This window comes from Equus quagga, chromosome 21 (assembly GCF_021613505.1).
Source record: "Equus quagga isolate Etosha38 chromosome 21, UCLA_HA_Equagga_1.0, whole genome shotgun sequence".
Classification (NCBI taxonomy): Eukaryota; Metazoa; Chordata; class Mammalia; order Perissodactyla; family Equidae; genus Equus; species Equus quagga.
Genome location: NC_060287.1, coordinates 26,187,607 through 26,205,878, shown reverse-complemented (window position 1 = coordinate 26,205,878; position 18,272 = coordinate 26,187,607). Strand labels below are relative to the sequence as shown.

At 39.8% G+C, this 18,272-nt stretch overlaps 1 protein-coding gene across 1 annotated transcript in view; it reads left to right on the top strand.

Annotated features, from left to right (window-relative positions):
• GRIK1 (glutamate ionotropic receptor kainate type subunit 1) overlaps positions 1–18,272 on the top strand; it is a 358,376-nt gene that overhangs the window by 242,877 nt on the left and 97,227 nt on the right. The window contains exons 5-6 of the mRNA XM_046648216.1: positions 13,339–13,392; positions 16,359–16,532. Coding sequence (XP_046504172.1) covers positions 13,339–13,392; positions 16,359–16,532 — 228 coding nt within the window. The remainder of the gene's footprint in view (positions 1–13,338; positions 13,393–16,358; positions 16,533–18,272) is intronic.

Genomic DNA, 18,272 nt, shown 5'->3' with positions numbered 1-18,272 from the left:
TGAACAAACTGCTTTCATGAAGTTCTGCCATTTAAAAGTGGCCCCAACAATCAGCAGCACATGGGATCATAAATGCGCATGGGACCCATCAGGTCACTTGGTGTCCTTTTCTCTCCCTGTCCACCCACCGCCTCCCAGCAAGCATCCTCTGCTTTTTGAGGATGCTGATCCTTACTTAATTTGCCTTCAATGTGAAAACCCCAGGTCCCAGCCCCTGCCTGACCCATTTCCCCCAAGTCCCATCATCCACCTGACTCTTCACTGCCCACCCTACTTGCACCCTCACTTGCTCCTTTTGAATGTGATTATTCACACTCAGTGGCTTCTGGGAGATGAATTTAAAGAAGAGTCACAGGGTAGAAATAACTCCAGGTGGAACTACTATCAAGGGCCTAGTGCCATGGTGGGTGATAAGCAACCATCTTCTTTACTTGATACAATAACCCTCGATATAATTGGTATGATCCCTCTTTTGCAAATGAACATTGAAGCTCAAAGTTAGTAATAATTTCATCTACCACATACTGAGCATGCTCTTACTGCCAAAATCTGTGGCCTATGTGAACTGACCTTGCCTCTCTCTCCAGCCTCCTTGCCAGCCTGGGCCTCTGATACTCTGTTTCAGAGGCACTCTACCTTGTCACATAACATGCCCTCCTTCTCCCACTTCACCATCTTTGCACTTAAAGTTGCCAACACCTGCAACGTTTCTTCCCAAAGTTGGCCTCACCTAATCCTTCACACTTGTCTCTTGATTCCCTATGACCTTGCAGTCTACTTGGTTGTTCTGTAACCCAGATAAAAATCTATAATTAATTAAGGACCTTCTCTTGTTATCCATATCCCCTAGTATACTGTGAGCTCCAAGAGTACAGAAGCCTTCTTTGTCTGCGTCTCCTAAATCCCCAGAACCTACTGGATTGCTTGACACATAGTGAGTACTCAGTAGAGCTCTGTTGAATGAATTCATGAAATGGATGAATGAGTGATCCAAGAAATGTGCTAGGAGCTCTTAATAAGTAATCTCCAAAATCACCTTCCTTCCCCCTCCCCTCCGTACTCTCAACTCCACCAAGCACATTTGAATAAGTTGCTCCTCTGTGCCTCAGTTTCCTCAAAAGGAAGGTTTCATTCAACCCCTGAAATCCTACATTATTAAGAACTGTAATGCATTTTAGCCTACGATTCCACTACCTGAAAATAAATTGGCCTCTTTGGAGAACTGCATAGTCACTTTCAAATCCTGTAATAGAATTGAGAACACAAGTCCCTATTTCAAGCACAGTAGCCTGGCATCCTAATGGTTCTCTGATGGGGAGGGAGGGACGGTGTGGTGCTCTATCCAGCAGGGAAGCTGCCTCAGGGCTGGGCCAATTCCCTGAGCTGGAGAGCAGCCAGTGGGTGAGTGGGAACACACTGTTTCTGACACAGGGAACCTGCTCCCTTGTTTACATGAACAAGTACATCAGAGGAGAGATTTTTTCTTTCCCCTCACAACACTTTTGGCAATGAGTATTAAGCTATAATTGAGCCATTAGTCTCCAGGAAACGTTTTAGTACCAAAATATTTTGTCGAATTATATTGCGTTTTCTCCTGTCAACATTTGTGCATTCTTATTTTTTTCTTTTCTTTCAATTAACATAAAAACAAGGCCAGGGAAAAAATGTGTTTTTAACGCCTGGCTTCCTTCTTCCAGGGAAGTGCTATGGCAATGCTGATTAATTAAATAATTTTGTGCATCGATTGTTTCCTCATATAAGTTGTGCCTACCAGCGGTGACTGGGGCAAACAGAGACGGTTAGATGGGTTTCATTTCATATTTCCACAGGACAGAAGCACTCTCAGTCTTCAACTTTCAGGACAGAAAACACCAAGTTGAGCAGTACAGCTGCGACATGCAAAGAGGTTGCAAAACTGTGTTTGGAACCTGCACCTACTAAGTCAGATCCTCAAGTCCATCATTTCTAGTCATAAACACATAAAATAGGCCAAAGACTTTAGGCGCTACTATTTACTGAAGACTTACTGTGTGCCAGTCACGTGCTAAGTAGGTGATGGCATCAATCAGTCCATTTTTATGAGAATATTCTGTTTCCAAGAAACTGAAAGAGCTCAGAAAGATTTTGTAACTTGCCCAAGGTCACAGAGCCAGCAAGTGGCTGGCTGGAATTTGCATCTTATCTCAGGATTTAATAGGAAGAGAAAGTATCCTGTTCTGCTAATGTTGTGTATCCCAAGACGTCAACTGCTTCTCCTAGTAATGTCACCTGGAATACATTCTCGTTAAGTTTTGCACTTCTTGAATGGAATCGTTCCATTTTATTCTCAAACATCCAATCATTTCTAGTTTACACAAGTCCTCAAGGAATGCTGATTGTATTGAAGCCGAGCAGAGGATGTGGTAGGGACACAGGAGAGAAATTCATTTTTTCATTCCACACACATTTGTTGAGCACTGATCGAAGATGATGAAGATACAACGGTGAAAACAAGAATAAAAAACCTAAATCTCTGCCCCCTTCAGACAAAAAGACAAGAGCATAGCTATCCAATGCCTACAAACTGGTTGGAGACTATGAAGCTCATTTCTAAAGCAGTAAGGGACAGTGACTACCGCTTACACTGAAAGTTGGGAGATCCAGTGTCAAATTTTGCTCTTCCCCTAAAAGAATGAAATAATTACCATTTATTGAGTACTCACTGTGTGCCAGAATGTGCTATGCATTTGACCGAAATGAGATTTTTTTTATCCTCTCAAATTATCTCATCTTTGTAAAGGAGAAAAATAAAGTTCCAAGGTCATGCACTCAATGGCAAGGCTGGAATTTCAAACCAGGGTCTAACGTGTCTATGACCTGAGTTGCTTGGACCTTCTCAATATGCCACTTTGAGCAAGTCTGTTGACTCTTCTTCAACCCGGTTACCTCATCGGTAAAGTAGGATTGTTGGATTCTAATGTTGCTGAGGTTCCCTTCAGCTCTGAGCTTCCGTGCCCCCAAATGATCAAGAATCCTCTTACTAGTGTCTAGACACAAAGAACTGGCACATTGCCTTGTACTTAGTAGACTCTCAAAGAAATGGGGAACTAATTAAGCAGTTCATTCTCTTTTAAAGTTCCTAGAGTCGTTTAGTAGTCTTTGCGACAGTTAATTGATGATAAGTTCATTACTTAGGATAAATTCTGACAGCGTAATAATGATAAATCTCAATTTATACTAACTGGATGATAATTTGTAGTCTATTATATAATTATTTTGGCAGCACATTCTCATTCTGATTATGTTTCTCTCAGTCTAATATTAAAATCTATTTACATTTCCTGAGCACATAGTTGGTTTGGGTGGTAAGAAGCAGTTCATGGATATGAGTATGTTATTAAAGATACACAAGAATTAATTGACCTCTGTGGATAACCAACAATTTACTAAAGGGATTTGCAATTTGTCCATATTTTTAGTATACGGGATGATCATTTGTAGATTTTAAAAAACCTCCAAAGAGCAGATTTGGAAAATGACTTAGATTTGTTTCAATCTGAATTAGGAGGTAATAAAAATCACGTGTATTCCTCAGAAATGCTCTAATGCTTACTTCTAGCTACAACAAAATTTGGCTGTAATAGGCGGTAAGAGAAATCATCCTTGCAACAGAAGTGGAGGTAACTTAGAAGTCATGAAAGAACTTGAACATGTGTATAGCAAAGCATGTCATAAACCTCTAGCAGGATCAGTGAACTTCAGCTTTATTCAAAATTTGGGGTATCTTCATGCCCCCCAGTATCCCTTTTTCAGGGGAGAGGATCCCTGGCTTCTACCAGATTCCCTAAAGAAGCCTGAAGACTGAAGTAGGTTAAAAAATCACTTCTCCATGTTAACCACATCTGCTTCTTCAACCCTTCATAAATGCAAGATTTTACCAAAAAGATCCCTCCACTCTACTTTCCCCATGACTGTTGGCCAAATCCTTTCTATTATGAGGGTAACCCTGTAAGATGTAAATTTCATCATTTATTCAGTTAACATGTGTTGGATGTTTTCTATGTGCTAAAGACTGTACCAGAGTAAAGGGGAAATAAAACATCACAAAAAACTCCAATGTTTTGAATAAGGTGATATAGTGGAGGACCCAGTGATTTGTTATTTTCTACATCTGTAAATTGGAAATGTCATAGTTCATACTTCACTTTGAGAAAAGTTAAATATGACAACGCCTATAAGTAATTAAGCCCACCACTGATGCATGAAATATTCAACATGTTAGAGATCATCATCATCAATATTACTAGTGGTATTATGTCTAGACAAAACTACAAGAGTGATACAGTGCTTCCCAATCTCAACTATCACTACATCACCTCCTACTATATCACACTGTATCTCAGCAGTGGTTCCCAAGTCTCCTGTCAGCTCAACTTACCAAGTCTCTCTACCTTATGAAGATTTTGCCAATGTCGTTAAACCTCCATGCCAAACTCAAAACATTACATCTTCTTCCTCATCTTTTTCCAACCAACCAGTTTCTCCTCCTGTGCCTGTCTTGGTGCCTAGAAATACCATCCACTGACCCAAGCCAGAAACCTAAGAATCCACTTGACTCTCCCTCACCTTTCTGATTTATTAGTTACCAAACGTAGATTCTACCTTCTGAATATGTTTCAGATTCAGCCTTCTTTTCTCCACTCTCTCATCATCTTCCTTCTGTATTAGCACCGTTGATCTCTCTGCCACAAGTCCCCTCCCCCCTCCTCCCCATCCAGCCTCCATGTAGCCTCAAAAACTGTTCTTTCTAAATAAAATATCTGACCTATCACTCTCATGTTTGAAATTTCTGAGCCCTTCCCTTCACCCTCTCATTGTCTTCAGTATAAAGGACACATTGTTTAGCATGCCATGCAAAACCCTCTCCACATTGTGCCTGCTGCCATTGTAACATTTAGTACACAAAAATATCTATTACTATATCTACTAAAAAGTTTAACAAAAAACAAAATCTGTTACAATTTTTTGACAAACGCTCCTTTCTTGATGAAAGGTAAATCCATTCAGGAGATTACAGTTCTTTGCAAACATCACCAAAGGAATGTAAAATCAGGATCTAATTAATTTTCACATCTAAAGAGACATTATAATAGAAGAGCAATGTGGGTCTGAATTCCTGGCAAAAAGAGGAAGACGTGGTACCTGCAAGATCATCCAAAGCACAACATTTTACAGCTGGGTCCAGCAATCTGGACAGGAGGCTCACTCGAAAAGAGATGGGCAACTTCGCAAACTTTCTCAGCTTACTGGATTCATTCTTAAGATAAAGCCACAACTCCCATGGTTCTAACTTTGCTCTCACCAAACAACCATATGCTTTTATTTGGTTTCTCACAGTCCAGAAGGACTTTGTGCAAATTATTGACTTTCCTGCCACATACACCTCCTATTATCAATTGGTAAATTAATATAGCACAAACAGCCCAGGACTCAAATCAAACCTGGGTTCAAATACTATAACTATGCTCCATCTTTCAGATCTATCCATTGAGGATAATACTTCCTCCCCAATAGTATATAAAGAACTTATTACAGCAATGGACATGTTGTAGTACTCAGCAAATAGTAGCTATGACCATTATTGCTATGGCATAACAATATGAGTTCGATTAACGTAAATCAGTGGTTCTTAGCTCTGGCTTCATGGAAATCACCTGGAGAGCTTTTATCGGATACCAATGCCTAGAACATATCCCAGACCAAATAAATCAGAATATTTAGAAATGGGATACAGGCATTGGTATTTTTTAAAAGTTCTTTAGAGATTCTAATGCACTGAGAAACACTGATGTAAATAATTATTCTCTAAGCCTGATAGTTATCAGATAAATTGACAAAATTTAGTCATCCAAAAAGCCAAAAAAGCTGAGAAACAGGACCCAGATTCATGATGACTTTACTAGGCTATAGATATTTTATGAGACCAGCAAGACCGCCATTTAATGGCTGCATGCCCATCTCTCTCTCAAAATGCTACCTTCAAGTAAATTTGAGGTATAGTTTTTATTACCACCATTATGAAAGAAGCTTATTGCAAAAAAGAGTACAATGTATTCTTTGTTAACTTTCCAGCTTCTGGACCTGTTCAGTACTTTGCTGTTAAAACTTTTCTTCCACTTTCTGACACGTCGTCCTTCCACCAATTTTCCCCAGATGTTGCAGAGTTTATTCTTTAGGTTCATGTAATCCTCCAAAAGCTCCACTCTCCTATTTTCCAGGTGGCCTATTTTGTTTTGCAGGGGAAATCTCTTCTTCCTGCTCTGTTGTCTGCAGTCTGTATTCCTGAAAGAGCACAATCTCTTCTTGTGCACCCGGTGATGCAATCTGGCTCTTCTGGTGGGATTATCTTCTGAAGCTAAACTAAACCTCATTGGCTTCCACTCCATTTATTAATATCTATTAGCATCAGCTTCCCTTCTCCTTCTGACCATACCTCTGGAGAGAGAAGCCTATAAAGGGATTAAGACTGAAAGACACTCCCAAATAAAACAGCTGTTTCATTCACCAACACTTTATGGAATATCCTTTGCTGTTCTTTGAATTTCACTTGGAGGTAGGAGGAAAGTGGCCTGGGTTTGTAAATGGTGTAACACCACAGCCCAATGGAAGGAAAAACCCTGAACTTCCTTTGTGGGTAGCTTGTATGCACGTGGTTAGTATGTGTATGTGAATGGAGGGGCACAGAGAAATGTATAAAGTTTTTCACTTCAAACAAGTCATTTTGCTCTTGATACATGTACCTGATATTAATATCAAAGTTGTACAGTCTCATGTGCCTTAATCATGGAAAGATGAGCAAATGAGGTGTATTGGTTTCCTTTGCTGCTGTAACTAATTATCATAAGATAGTGGTTTAAAGCAATACAGATTTAGGGGCCAGCCCGGTAGTGCAGCAGTTAAGATCACACGTTCTGCTTCTCAGCGGCCCGGGGTTCACAGACCTGGATCCCAGGTGTGGACATGGCACCGCTTGGCACGCCATGCTGTGGAAGGCGTCCCACATATAAAGTAGAGGAAGATGGGCATGGATGTTAGCTCAGGGCCAGCCTTCCTCAGCAAAAAGAGGAGGTTTGGCAGCAGTTTTCTCAGGGTTAATCTTCCTCAAAAAAAAAAAAAAATACAGATTTATTCTCTTACGGTTCTGGAGGTCAGAAGTCTAAAATCAAGGTGTTGACAGGGCTGCATTCCTTGTCAAGGCTTCAGGGGAGCATCCAGTTCCTTGCATTTTAACAGCTGCTAGGAGCTGTCCTCATTCCTTGGTGTGTAGCCCCGGATCACATTGTCTTTTCTCCCTTCTGTTTCCATCTTCACCTCATCTTTTCCACCTTCTGACTCTTCTGCTTCCATCTTATGAGGATCTTTGTGTTCACATTAGACCCACCTGGATAATCCAGAGTAATACCCCGGGGTAATCTTCCCATAAATTAAGATCCTTAACTTAATCACATCTGCAAAGTTCCTTTTTCCATGTAAAGTAACATATTAATAGACTCTGGAAATTAGGATATGGACATTTCTAGTAGGCCTACTCCATAAGGATACCGGTATTTTCTATACGTCAAGGTATTCTGGGATCCAATGCTATTTTCTACATTCCACTGTTACTTTTGTAGATGTAAGTTGTAATCATTCCATGTGGCATGAATGTCTCTCTTTTTTTTTTTTTATAACAATAAAGACTGATCTAAAGGCCTGCTTATACCTAACTTGTTCTACTGATGACCGAGATTAAAAATTGTGTTACTAAATGTGCATCCTGCTCAGAGGATAGTGTAGATGCAGCCTAAGGGACCACAGTTGGCAGTTGAGAAAGAGCTACACCCTAGAGATCGAAATTTCTTCTTAAAATTGCTGCTCTGAGACTTGATATCATTCACCTGGTTTCCTGAAGATTATTCCTATCCTGAAATAACTTATTTCTATCTTGAGATAAAACCCTTATTTTAGCCACATTGCATGTCACACATTTGGAAGTTGTTCACTTGAAATTATCGAGTGGAAATCAGGTCTGATGGTTTAGAATTTATCCCGATATTGAGAAGGCTATAAAAGGAGCAATATTCTTCAGGTTAGTCAATATAAACTCCTAAGACACCTATTTTTCAACGGAAAGAAGTAGTCATAAAAACCCTTATAAATATTATAAGATACCTCAAAATCTCTTAGGAGTACTCCAGGTTCCATTTTAAGTTTTTGCTACTATGATAGCAGCATTACGCCAATTATTTGTGACACATGGATTGCCTTTAGCAATGGATGCTGAGAATTTGTGGAGAATTTTTTGTTGCTTCTCCATAGCACTGCATTGCCTTCTGGAAAATGAGCAGGTTGAAATATGGCGCAGGCTTCTTAAGACACCAGGGCGTGTTATTGGAAGACTTTTACCCAGAGACGTTCCAGTTATCTTATAGGCCAACTCTGTCACCAATCACAAGAATTAGACCCCACAAGCTATCTTGGTCGTCTTCATCTAGACTTGAATGGGGGCTCTTAAGACAAACTAAAATATGGTCTTTGTGCTGCTCAGTCTGCATGTGATATGTGATAACTTCACCCACCTAAATCTAAGAGATAATCTTTGCCAAGGACAACAGGGCTAGACTGAGGAGAGTCGATGCTACTGTGAAGAAGGTTGTGAGCGTTCTATGGCAAAATCTCCAGAGAGAGCTGAGCCGAGGTGGGGCCACCATTGTTAATGAGTAATAATGTATCCCAGAGTATACTGATAACAGTGGGGCCATTAGAATTGTTCTTTCAAGAGTCAATGCCAATGAGTTTTATTCTACCTTCTGATGATTCATTTTAACTACAAAGAAATGAAAACTAATTATTTTCTAGCCACTGAAATAACAGAATGTTCATGTTGCATTTCCATAATAGCACAACATAGAGAAAGCCTTCAAATAGGTATCAAACACACTTCCTCTGGCTGGTTTAAGGATTATGTTATCTAGAGAAAATGGAAAGTCATAATTATGCAGGGATTTTAGTCTTTTTGTATTATTCTCGGTATTAGGCAGGGTTCTCCAGAGAAACAGAACCACTAGGATATATATATGCGAAGAGATTCATTATGAGGAATTGGTTTACGTGACTGTGGAGGCTGAGTTCTTCTTGCCATCTGCAAGCTGGAGACCCAGGAAAGCTGGTGGTTTAGGTCCAGTCCGAGTCCAAAGGCCTGAGAACCGGGAGAAATGATGGTGAAAGTCTCAGTTCAAGGGCGGGAGAAGACTGATGTACAGATCAGCCAGTCAGGCAGGAAGATAAAGGGGTGAATTCCTCCTTCCTCTGCCATTTTGTTCTATTCAGCCCCTCAGTGGATTAGATAATACCTTCCACATTGAGGAGGGCCCTCTGCTTTACTGAGTTCACTGATTGTGATTCTGAAACACCTTTACAGACATGCCTGGAAATTATGTCTAACCTGAGCACCCCTTGGCTCAGTCAAGTTGACACATGAAATTAACCATCACAGTCTCTTTTCAGTTCTTACAATTGATTCTGCAGGGACATAGGTGTATGGTTAACTATGAATTGTGTCTTGTTGAGAGGACGTTTTTATTACTCTAACCCAACCCAGCTACATCAGATCTGAATAGTTCACTTCTCTTTATGGGAGAAAATTATTGTTTCTCCCAACCATAATTACTTATTTATTCATTGTATCTTTGTTGTACAAAGAATTGAAGAAACCTAGCAAAATGCATTTAAAACAATGTACTAAGTCTTTTTAAATGAGGAAAGGAGATGGTACAAAGGGGAATATTAGGTAAAAAAAAAAAAAAAAAACCCACACACAAAGCTGAATGACAGCATGTGTAGAATACATATCTTATGTTCTGACTAATCGCTAAGAGAGAACCCACAATTTTGACCCTAACCTCCTTAGCAATCAAAACATAGTCAGAAATAAGAGCACTTACATAATTTGAAGTATTCATGCAACAGAAAGTTATATTTATTCAGAAGGAAAATGCTTCTTTTGGCACTAACAACCATGCAAGGGGAGTGAGATCTCTGGAGGGTGACATATGTCAGCATTTTTCCCTTCTCCTCAGCCAAAACCAGAGTATGGCCTGACCCAAGCATAAGGGGCCAAGAAATGCAATCTTATCATGTGCCCTTCAAATTGGGAAATTGATAATGTCACTAACGACGTCCACACATAGGACTTTCAAAAGTCAAGAAGAGTAATAGATACTCAATACCATCCCTATTATAAATACGTAATGTTATTGAAAGGGCTGAAGTTTTTTACTGTCTATCGCTCTAAAGCAATATGATGTCAAAGGGTTATTTAATAAGAATAATTCTGTTAGAAAACAAGCATTCTTAAAAGAATATATTAGTAGAAGCAATGAAGGGGACTATGCCATCAATACAAATAGTCTTGACAGCCGCATTTATTACATATTAGTGTGTGTCATGTGATGCTTTTGTTCCATTAAAAATGATTTAAATGGAGCCCAAACTAGTTTCTGCCTTGGTAGAGCGTGTACACTGCCTAGGTCAGCACCAGCTGGTCAGCACAGCAGCCAAAGACGGTATCAAAATTCAAAGAAGGTAGTGTTTCTTAAGAAAAGGTCAGTTTTGCAAGTAACTATGAGGAAACTCTCCATATCATGCTTATACTTTTTATTTGAAAAACTGACATTTATCTTGATGTGACATTTTCTTAATACCTTAATGACTTTTGGTTGAAATACCAACATGCAGAGAGAAAATCATCATGTAAAGGCAATATTTTTATTTATAAAGTATACCACTATTAGATGACAGTGTTGCCAGCCACAACCAGTCTGCAGACCATTATAAGGACAATTATTCAAAAAGCACCGCCTTTGGTGCTATTGCTTTTATTCTTATCTAGAAGTTTCTCATTCACCTGGGCCCTAGAGAGTCCACAAAGTTGACAGGTCAATGACCCATGACTATACTTGTTTCTTAATTTCCATTTCTAGGAAATTCAAGAGAAGAATCAGAAGACACTGACCCAGGCACTAGAGAGGAAAGTCAAGAATGGGGAATTCTTTTTTTTAAGATTTTATTTTTTCCTTTTTCTCCCCAAAGCCCCCCGGTACATAGTTGTGTATTCTTCGTTGTGGGTTCCTCTAGTTGTGGCATGTGGGACGCTGCCTCAGCGTGGTCTGACGAGCAGTGCCATGTCCGCGCCCAGGATTCGAACCGACGAAACACTGGGCCGCCTGCAGCGGAGCGCGCGAACTTAACCACTCGGCCACGGGGCCAGCCCCGGGGAATTTTTAATATGCTGAATAAAAAGTGTACTTGGAGGGCCCAAAGGTTCTTTCTACAATAAAGTCAGGCCTGTTAGCTGTTTATTCACTGTATCTTCTTAACTCTTTTATAACATTAAAGAAGAGGCATACCAAATGAATATTCGCCTCCAGGAGTTATAACAAAGTGATAATAAAAATAATTATTTGAATGTTTGCTACCAACAACAACAAAAGCCTATGCCCTCAGTTGGTGATCAAATCCCTCCATAATGAAGTTTAAAAAGAAAAGCCATGCAAGTGAAAGCTGAACTCTCAGCCTTTGTGCTTCTTTTTCAGTTCCAGAAACAGTATTTTAAACGTCAGTGTCCAGGTCTATATCTTGAAGTGAAACTTGCCCCATTCCCTTTCAAGAGGCAGTCTTGACTGCAATTACACTATCTAAAGACCGAAGTGAAAAATTGGATTCTTGACTCACCCCGGCAGGTTAGCTTTTTATGCCCCAGTGATATAAGAGACCAGTTAACAAGTCCTCCCCATGCATGGCTTTAAATGTTATTGATGGCCCTAAAGCAATTCCACCCTTTTTAAAATCTTTTTGTGTGCCTGGTCTTGTTATCACCACAGGAGTGACTTACATGCTGTGGGCTCATGATTCACAGAGAGAGTTTCCTGTCATTTGTCTTACCTTCATGACATTACAATTTCACTAAATATTCCTCTGGTTTCCATATTAGCAGAAAGGGCAGAAGAAGTGTCAGACTGGTGCTCCTGTATGTTATGTGCTGTCACTGAATACCCTCTTCATTCTTTATCCCCTTTCATGTGAAATCATTCTAGATTACATATTTGAGGCACCTTCCAGGACCTCTGGTTTCTCCTGTTGCCTTTCCTGAGACTTCTCAATCCATCTCTTCAGCTGAAGTTATGAAAGTCTTTTTCTTAAATGCAAATGGACATGTTTTCCATACAGCAGTGATTCTCAACCATTGCTGTGAATTACAGAAACCCAGGCTCCACTCTCAGAAATTCTAATTCAGAACATCTCTGTAATAGAGTCTAAGAATATCTGATTTTAAAACCAGAGGGGATTCTCATTTGCATCCAGAGTTTATCAGAATTGTGGGGAAAATGGCCTTGGAAATTTGATTTCTGAGTTTTCTCCCTTCATTTCTGTACAAAGACCAAAAATCAGCACCCAAATAGTCCTCTTTGGGACCTGTCCCAAGGAGGGTCATACTCTCGATTTGGAAGATTTAGAAACAATAGCTTACCTCCAAACCATCTGCAACTTTTTCTTCTCAGTGGACATCATTTCCAAGAATCCAAAAGTAGGATCGCAGTTTAATAATCTCTCTTGTCCTTTCTGTCCACCTACTTTTTCTCCTCTTCCCCACCAAGTAAAAACAATACACACAGAATGTCTGGAACTATCAAGATCCCAAGACAGTAACTAAGAATCAGAATTAAGAGGCAGTGTAAAATTTGTCTAGGAGCGGTCCCATCTTTCCATCTATAAGCCAATCCTCTTTCCCCTGCTCGTTCTGTGGAATGAGATGGGAAAGAGAAAGAGAGAAAGGTTTAACAGATATACTCATTGATAAATCCTCATTTAAATATATCTACATGCCAACATTGCCAATTCAACACTTAATGAGTTCCACTCTGAGGCGTTGTGGTTTAAGTACCAAAGCTAAGGGGGTCTATGGAATATGTGTCTAAGCTTGGGATTACTCAGAAAACCAGGCAGTGGGGGAGGCAAAACCCTATGCCGTTATGGAGAGCTCCAAAAACAAAATTTGTTGAGCATAAACTATTTTCCAACTCGGTCATCCAACCAATTACTTTGATGCAAGTCAAACATAGTAAAATGAAAGAGCATTGGATGGAGCTCAGTGGCCTCCATCCTGGCCCCACATCAGCCACTCATTCGTCTCAGGGTTCTGATCTGCTGTCTATGGATTTCCAAAGCCTCTTCCTGTTCTATTTTCCCAAACTATTTCAATCACCCTACTAACTCTCTATTTCTTATATAATTCTCTTTCTGATTCTTTATCTTTTGCAGATTCTGTTCATGGGCATGATGACTGAGTACTACCACTACTTTTTCACAACCCTGGTAAGCACATCCAGTAGAAATGCATTCCACACCATAGGAAACATCTCCAGGTTATTTTAAAGTCATCCCCACCAGTGTCAAAGGCAGGATATTGTCATGGAGATTTGCCTTACGTTCCTAAGTATCCTCTAAATCCAGAAATGCTGAACAGCAGGTTTCTTTCTTTCTTTTTTTAACTAGCATCAATGCATGTGCATCCAGAAAGGGATTAAAATGAAACTTCCATTAAATAGAAGCTGTCAAAGTGCAAACTATTCGTAAAGAACCATCATCTACATTTTATATATACATTAGAAGGCACACTGAAGTGTACTGTGGCATTCTTTGATCTGATGTGGTTTACCCGCCTGTGTCCCGTAGATAGCTGGGTTAGGCAGGGGTCACCTGTCAGGTGTTTGGAAGACTGTCAAGAAGAAGAGCTTAGAAGATGCTTTGCACATTGAACATGTTGTACCATGAGAAAAATCATGGCTCTAAGCTTGAGAAATTCTAAAGAAACTACAATGCCTTAAATTTTGAGGGACTGTCAGATCAAGGGAGAATGATTTAGGGTATTTAAAACATCAAAATGATGTGATAGCTCTCATTCGATCACTTTCAAAAATCAATCACACGTACACAATACCACCCCCCCCCATACACACACACATACTCCACGTTTCTTACCTAAGTTGAAAACACAGAAGCAACCTCTTTTTCTAATCTGTAAAGGTGTGTTGCCTAAAATCGACCCAGATTCCAGAAGCCTCAATAAAAATACCATTTTACCAAACAAAACTGGCAAGGTAGGCTGGTGAGTAAGGGAAATCAAAGAATTTGAAACAAGGACCAGGCAGCTGTTATGTACATACTACTGATCGAAATGGTGAATTCCATTCCTAACTCATGTTTCTCTAAGAGCATGCAGGGCTGCAGAGACATCAAGACACAAATGCCTTGGGGCATTTGTCAAAATCATTACTGCTCCTGAGCTTGGGGTGAGACAATATGCAACAGGGCAGAAGTTTCCCTCCCTTGTTCACCTCTCGATTGGGTCCCCTATCAGAACAGTCAAGGGAAAACTTGAGAACTGGAAAGTGTCTTACTCTGCTCACAAATACTGGCCTTCCCCCATCGCCATGAACACCTGGGTATTCTCAAGGTGTTATGGCCATCTGCCTCAGAACTTTCTACCATCTCCAGCCGTACACACCCTTTAGAGCTGGTTTTGGAGAAATTTGAGAAAGCATATGAACAATCAAACCTAAGAAGGCTGGTCTTCGAAGGAGACCCTTGAGGGATAGACAGGTTGCCCTCATCCCCTTACTTTCCTCATCCTTCACTCACAAAGGGATATTGAAAATCAGACCTTGGATTCTGCACATTCTCGATTGTACAAAAACCTCAATTTGAAGGCTAACGTAATTTTACACGTTTAATGTATTCATTTTGGGACATTGTATTTATGTACTGTTGAATCCATGAGGGATTCAATATGCATTCTGGAAGTTTCTGTCTGACCTTCTATAGCTTGAATAAGTTTCCTTTTATTCATTGAATGTACTAAAGGAATCGTTCTTTCTTGGATCTTATTCTTTAAATTCGCTTCTTTAAGAATTTTCCTTAGGTTTTATCTGCAGTTTGCTCCACTTTGCTTTTATATCCTTGCCTTTCTTGCCCAGGAGTATTAACAAAACTTAAAGAAAAAAGAAAATTAGTTACACTCTGCAAGGGAAAAAGTATATAATACTTTAAAAGGCAAGACGTTTTTTTCTGATACTGAGCTTGGAACACAGAGCTATGCTCTTATAAGTCTGCAGTCTAATCAAAGTTTTCTTGGGAAAGGGTAGAACTGCAGAGAGGAGTTATTCAAAAGAAAGAATTTGTATGCATCTTCTGCAAATACAAATCATGGAGTGTTTCTGAAGCTACGCCTCTTTAATAACCACTATCGTCACTGAGAAGGTACTATCTTGTATTGCACTTTCATAAAGCAGTTCCATTGTTAGAAAATTTTTATGGAAGTTTTTTTTCTTGTTCAAAGTTATTTTGAAAATTTATTATATTCTTAAATGTGTTATATATTTTTAACCATATATTTTAGAGTCTAACCTTTATATATAAGAAAAAAGTTGAAATGATCACATTTTTCATGTGAATCAACATAAACTTCTGATTTACACCCAGCCTCATCTGTAAGGGAAAATACACTGCGGTGGGTTAAACCCTTTTTCCTAAAACATTGTCTGAAGTGGAACAAGTTCTATTCTTAAGATACACACGTCCACACAACCATATGTTCCAGTTTGTTCTCTGAAGAGAACACTGCGGTTCTTATTCTGAGCTTGTGTCTACTAAGCATTCTTCACGCCCTCATTGTATGGGACAAGAGTTATTTTCAGTGATCCAGGGAATGGTATTTTTTCCTGCTTGGACTGATCTTCCTGTCAAATACATATGCAATTTCCAAATTTCACCTCCTGGGGCAGACTGAGGCGGCAAAATGTGATGCAGAAGGGTGGTACTGCCACTGACTAATGGATCACTCTGGGGCCAATCGCATCACCACTCAGACCCTCAGTTTCCTCATCCAAAAAAAAAAAGCATTTAACCAAATGGACACAAAGATCGCTTCTAATTCCCCAAAGACTGTATACTAGGAAAAGAATTCTCTAGCTTCTCATAATGTCATATTCTGTGCTCAAGAGTGTACTAGTTATTGGCAGTCAAATTCCTCTTCTTATTTATCTAAACTCTTAACAGTATTGCAAAAAATGGATGGCAATGAAAACTGCTTACTGCCTTAGAGTTTCTCAAGCAAAATGCAAATGAAAAACGAGAAATGATCTTTTATAGAAATGATGTGATGCTGGCTGCCATTTTTGTTTAATCTATTTGTTGCTTCTGCAGTCATTAATTCTCTTTTGCATGAAAAGCATTGAAAATGTTAACTCCTTTCTACTTTTATCATTTTTAATACTGCACAGGACTTATTTGCTTTAGATCTGGAACTCTATAGGTACAGTGGCGTAAATATGACTGGGTTTCGGCTGCTTAATATTGACAACCCTCACGTGTCATCCATCATTGAGAAGTGGTCCATGGAGAGATTACAGGCTCCACCCAGGCCTGAGACTGGCCTCTTGGATGGCATGATGACAGTAAGTAGTTTTAAAATAGTCATTTAAAATAATGTTTGAATTCCTTAGGGGTTAAGTTAAAAGTCTTATATGCCTTCTATAGTGTGAGAAAGAGTGTTATAACCTATGCCTTGACTTCTCTGTGGGAAGAAGGAGTAAGCTTTTTAGGTATTTTGACAGCTTGTGCATGACTACTCTCAAAAACTGCTATTTTCAGCTTCCTCACTATACTTGTTCAGATAAAAATGTGAACAAGAGTAGCCACCACCGTCACTCAAATGGAGACAAAGCAGAAACCAAAGCAAGGGCAAGTGGAGAGAGTTTTACTGCTGGGAATGTGGCCTTAAGAATGAGGGAGGGGGGCTGGCCCTGTGGCCGAGTGGTTAAGTTCGCGCGCTCCGCTGCAGGCGGCCCAGTGTTTCGTTGGTTCGAATCCTGGGCACGGACATGGCACTGCTCATCAAACCACGCTGAGGCAGCGTCCCACATGCCACAACTAGAAGGACCCACAGCGAAGAATATACAACTATGTACTGGGGGGCTTTGGGGAGAAAAAGGAAAAAAATAAAATCTTAATAAAAAAAAAAAAAGGAGGGAGAGAAGGAGGAGGAACATGCTGCCTATGAAAGTTATGCAGAACCAGTTTGCCTTCCTCGCTTCTGCCATGTCTCAGCAAACAGGAGCACACGTGGAAAAATGCCAGATGTACCTACAGTGGGTGCGTTCATGTTCTTGGTGTCCTGGAGATGTACAGGCACACCTTTGCAGACATTGACAGTGCTTCATACCAGCCATATGTCGCTCTTGAAGCAAATGCCAAGCCTGCCCCCTGACAGGAGAGAGGGACTCTCTTGAACAGATAAATTGCAAACTGTCTCATCAGAGAGCTTCTCGCTGACATCATTTGTCTTTTTTGTCAAATGCACCTACTCTCGCTTTATTTCTCTAATGAAGCTCCCTGTGTGATGAAGAAAATAGCAGGAAATACAAAAAAAAAAAAAAGCTTTCTATGTAGGAACAGTGTCATCTAAGGGGAAAGCTACTGCAAAAGCATGTAGGTAATAGCATTTTAAATTGGCATAGTATTTCATTCTCTGTTCCCATCACGGGGAGAAGCACTCTTGCTCTTAAGATGCAATTTACCGATACCTGAAAGGTATCATCTCGCAGAGAAATGAACTTGGGATTTCTTTTCTCTTTCTACCTCTTTTTTTCAAGGAACAAATGAAAAGAAGAAATAAATGAGTGAATTAAGTGGTTCCGGATGATTCCATGTTCAAGGTCCTTGACTGTTTTTTAAACATAAAATGACTCTTAAAATATACCAACTGATCTGAGACATAATGATGGAAAGCATTTTGGTCCAAATGAGCCTTGGGGTGATTTGAAACATTTTTTTGAACAAGAACAAGTACAGAATATCCAAGGAAACACCAGACTTCTGAAAGGGAGGGGAGAAAGCTAAAAAGAGAGAGAAATTTGCTAATTTGTTGGTTTTTCTCTTCTTTCTCTTGGATTCATAATTCCATTGAGTTCAAATATGGTTCAAAATCCTCTGCCCACTGTGACCCCAACCCCCACCACCTTCCAACAAAATTTCTGTCACAGGACGAGATCTCAAATCATTTTTACCTCCCCTTGTATGGCCCAGTTAAAGAGTTACAGCTTGGAGCATTGTTAACACAGATTGTGGAGTCACACCAAACATTAAATACTCACCTCTTGTATGGCTTAGTTCACCAAAGAAAGTGTCTGTTGTGT